Genomic DNA, 3,791 nt, shown 5'->3' with positions numbered 1-3,791 from the left:
CAGCCTGTCGCCCGGACAACACTTGCTAGAAGATTCCACTGGAAAAAGACCAGGAAGAAGCAGGTAAGAATACCCGAAAAAAATTCTTAGCTCCTTACTCCTGACGCTAGGCAAAAAACTGGAGACTTGTCAGCAGGTGGGGGGTTTTGGCCACCGGCAGGGGCCGCCCCTAGGCTGTGATTGGTCTTTAGTTTTGTGCCTAGCGTCCTTCTCCTGCAGGTGGCGATATTACCCTACAGTACAGGATCTCCGATCTGTTCCCTGTGTCCTTCAATGAACGGGAGAGAAATACGGTATATACATGAGCTGAATACTGTATACAAAAGGTAGTTGGCGGCGCATCTAAGAAACAGAAATTCTGCGTTTACTTGCAGGTGAACCTTGCTCCTCCCTCTTACCTTTCTTGCCTTTTGCGCAGTGTTGTCCTCAATAAACATGCTCAGCTGTCCAGGGAATCCATTGTTGTCCTGCCGTCATCCGCTGTTCGGGTGACAAAGGCCGGGTCCTGTGCTGCCATCTTGGTGCTCCTTACTCATCGGGAGCTTCCAGCCTCTTCTGGGTTCATGCAACGGAGCCCCTGATGACGCGAGCAGCTCAGCCCACTGGCCGCTCTGTGTCCCTATTCTTTGCCTCAGGTGGCATCTCATTGGGCCACATGGAGGGGCAGCAGGCAGGGCGGCATGGCCGCTCTGCTGTACAATGTATGCAGTGTGCTTGCCGCCCCCTTTCCGGCCAGAGTGTAAGGGCCATGCACATCTCTGCGCTCAGCTCTCAGCAACCTGGGACGCTCTGGCCGGTGTTCTGCCCAGCCCCTGGCAACCGGTGATGTCACTGGGTCCCGGCCAGAGCGCCCCAGGTTGCTAAGAGCTGAGCGCAGAGATCTGTATGGCCCTTACACATCTCCCCGCCCCACTGATTGCGTGCACCATGGCTAGGGACACCCCTGCCTGCGGCCTCATTGGATATAGGTTGGGGATATCCCAGGAGGCTGTGGGATGCACCTCATTCTCCCCCAGGTGAGTATCATTCTAGAGCACAGGTCTGGATCTGAATAGTCTGTCTCCGCCTCTTACCTCAGTCTCTGTAGCTCCTCCTCTGCGGCCCTCCGCTGGGTCTCTCTGGCGTCTGCAGCGATCTGAATATTGGTCACCAGCTGCGTGCCGTCGCTCACCAGTTTGTGGAGCCTCTGTGGTAATAAAAAAAGATAAATGGAAAGGTAAAAGCGCGGCCCCTTACTATGACGGGGAGCGTCCTCTCTATGATGCCGCCATTGGCTGCTGTACAGGCAAGGGAAGCTGATCGCTGCACTTAAAGTACAATTATAAGGAGGACCTGAACTGTGGACGGTGTGCCCCGAAAAAGATAAGAAGGGGGCGGAGGACGAGTCAGCTGTGATTTCTACTGGCCATCTGCAGCTGATTTTTATTACCCCTAAAAGAGTCACATGACCCCCCTACATTATGTCTCTGTGTGAGGAGGCGGCCATCTTGCTACAGGCAGGTCCACCTAATGTTTAATGATGACTGGAGGTGTGAGTGATGATCAAGAAGCAGCAGGAGCGATGGAGGAGAACAGATCCACAGAATGGATGAAGCAGAAGCAGAGGGATCCTTGCACGGCAGGTCCCCAGGTACAGATTCCTCTCCAGCAAGGAGGACAATGAGCAACACTGTAGTGACATCCCCAAATCTTACTCCAAATCTCACAAAACTAGCAGACAGAGGCAGCAGTGCCTAAAATGATCTCACAATGCAGATATACAGCTATAAGATCAGGAGTGCCTAGGCACAGGAAGTGCTCTGAGATCAGGAGTGCCCAGGAAGTGCTCTGAGATCAGGTGTGCCTAGCCACAGGAAGTGCTCTAAGATCAGGAGTGCCCAGGCACAGGAAGTGCTCTGAGATCAGGAGTGCCTATGCACAGGAAGTGCTCTGAGATCAGGAGTGCCCAGGCACAGGGGGTGCTCAGAGATCAGGGGTGCCTAGGCACAGGAAGTGCACTGAGGAGTGCCCAGGCACAGGAAGTGCTCTGAGATCAGGTGCGCTCAGGCACAGGAAGTGCTCTGAGATCAGGAGTGCCTAGGCACAGGAAGTGCTCTGATATCAGGAGTGCCCAGGCACAGGAAGTGCTCTGAGATCAGGTGCGCCCAGGCACAGGAAGTGCTCTGAGATCAGGAATACCTAGGCACATGTAGTGCATTGATATCAGGAGTGTCTACGCTGTGAATTGTTTGGGGTTCTTTTTACTATCTGCGGCGATATGCTTTTCGCACTCAGTTTTAGCTCCCGGATTTCTAGTTTGCATTTTTTGTTACATTCTTTGTAGTTAAGGAGGTGTTCTGTGTATGTAGGAATGTCAGAGAGGGGCCACACCAGGGTGAAGGGGCCCCTGACCGGGCTGTGTATGTAGGAATGTCAGAGAGGGGCCACACCAGGGTGAAGGGGCCCCTGACCGGGCTGTGTATGTAGGAATGTCGGGAATGTTTGACGATCGGTAAGTCCTCAGACATGCTACATGTGAAGTGCTCCGTGTACACGTCTCACCTGTCTGCTCTCCTCAATCTGCTTGTAGCTCTTCCGTTGTTCTTCGTTCTGATCCAATATGGAAGCCGGGTCCTCGCCGAGCGCTTCCCTGAATGCCGGACGAGAAAATAAATCTGATTGGCCGCTGACACCAACGTGCTGACACTTCCAGTAGGGGGGGGGGCACCACTACAGAGGACCAATCAGCAAACCACAGGTCGGCATTAAAGCCGAACTCCGGGCACAAAAACTTATATTTATATATTCCTCAATAATAATTCCTCACAAAGGATAGAAATCCACTCTGTGTGCACCAAATGCTTTTGCAAACCCAGATATTACCTAGTAGTGACATCATCACTGTACTGTACATAGCCTGTGCAGAGAGAAGAGCTGTGGGAGGGCCCCAGAAAGCCCCACCCACTGCACGCTGTCTGCAGAAAACTACAAGAGGGGTGGAGACAAGACCAGTCACCCTGCACAAGGAGACAGAGCAGCAGTGACCGGTCTTTATTACAGGAGGGGGCGGAGACAAGAGCAGTCACCCTGCACAAGGAGAGAGCAGCAGTGACCGGTCTTTATTACAGGAGGGGGCGGAGACAAGACCAGTCACACGCACAAGGAGACAGAGCAGCAGTGCGGTGTTTATTACAGAGGAGGGGGCGGAGACAAGACCAGCCACCCAGCACAAGGAGACAGAGCAGCAGTGTGTGGTCTTTATTGCAGGAGGGGGCGGAGACAAGACCAGTCACCCTGCAGAAGCTCAGAGGAGGCCCTCCGTACCACAAAAGGTCCTTGTTGGTTGTGTTGACCTCCAGTCCTCCTCTGACCTCCACTACAGGAAGAGTGCGGGGGGGCTGGCAGTGGTTGGAGTTGCCCCAGTGATGAATGTCCCCTCCATGGGGAATGCGTGCGGTGGATGTGCGTTGTGTCTCACCGTCTCTTGGCTTCTATCCTGGCATTGATACGGAGCCTCCGTGCCTGGATCCTCTTCTGCGGGTCCTCCGAGTCCACCGACGGGCCGCTCTTCACCTTCTCCTCCGTGTCACCGGCTCCAGAGTCCCAGCTCATGTTGTGATGAATTCTGCAGAGAGACAAATCGATAATGTTCACCGGGGTACATGACACACACACACACTGGGGGTACATGACACACACACACATACCGGGGTGCATGACACACACACACATACCGGGGTGCATGACACACACACACATACCGGGGTACATGACACACACACACATACCGGGGTACATGACACACACACACA

The 3,791-nt window shown here is 53.8% G+C and overlaps 1 protein-coding gene across 1 annotated transcript in view; it reads right to left on the bottom strand.

Annotated features, from left to right (window-relative positions):
- The window catches only part of LOC108796742 (dynein regulatory complex protein 1-like), an 8,264-nt gene extending 4,658 nt beyond the window's left edge, over window positions 1-3,606 (bottom strand). The window contains exons 1-3 of the mRNA XM_018568253.1: window positions 3,458-3,606; window positions 2,542-2,629; window positions 1,074-1,186 (exon numbers count right to left, since the gene is read on the bottom strand). Of these exons, the coding sequence (XP_018423755.1) occupies window positions 1,074-1,186; window positions 2,542-2,629; window positions 3,458-3,591 (335 nt within the window). The 5' untranslated portion in view covers window positions 3,592-3,606. The remainder of the gene's footprint in view (window positions 1-1,073; window positions 1,187-2,541; window positions 2,630-3,457) is intronic.
- Between the last annotated feature and the right edge of the window lie 185 nt (window positions 3,607-3,791).

This window comes from Nanorana parkeri, unplaced genomic scaffold, assembly GCF_000935625.1.
Source record: "Nanorana parkeri isolate BGI_ZX_2015 unplaced genomic scaffold, ASM93562v1 scaffold1163, whole genome shotgun sequence".
Classification (NCBI taxonomy): domain Eukaryota; kingdom Metazoa; phylum Chordata; class Amphibia; order Anura; family Dicroglossidae; genus Nanorana; species Nanorana parkeri.
Note: the sequence above shows the minus strand (reverse complement) of the source record. Positions and strands in the feature narration are given on the sequence as shown.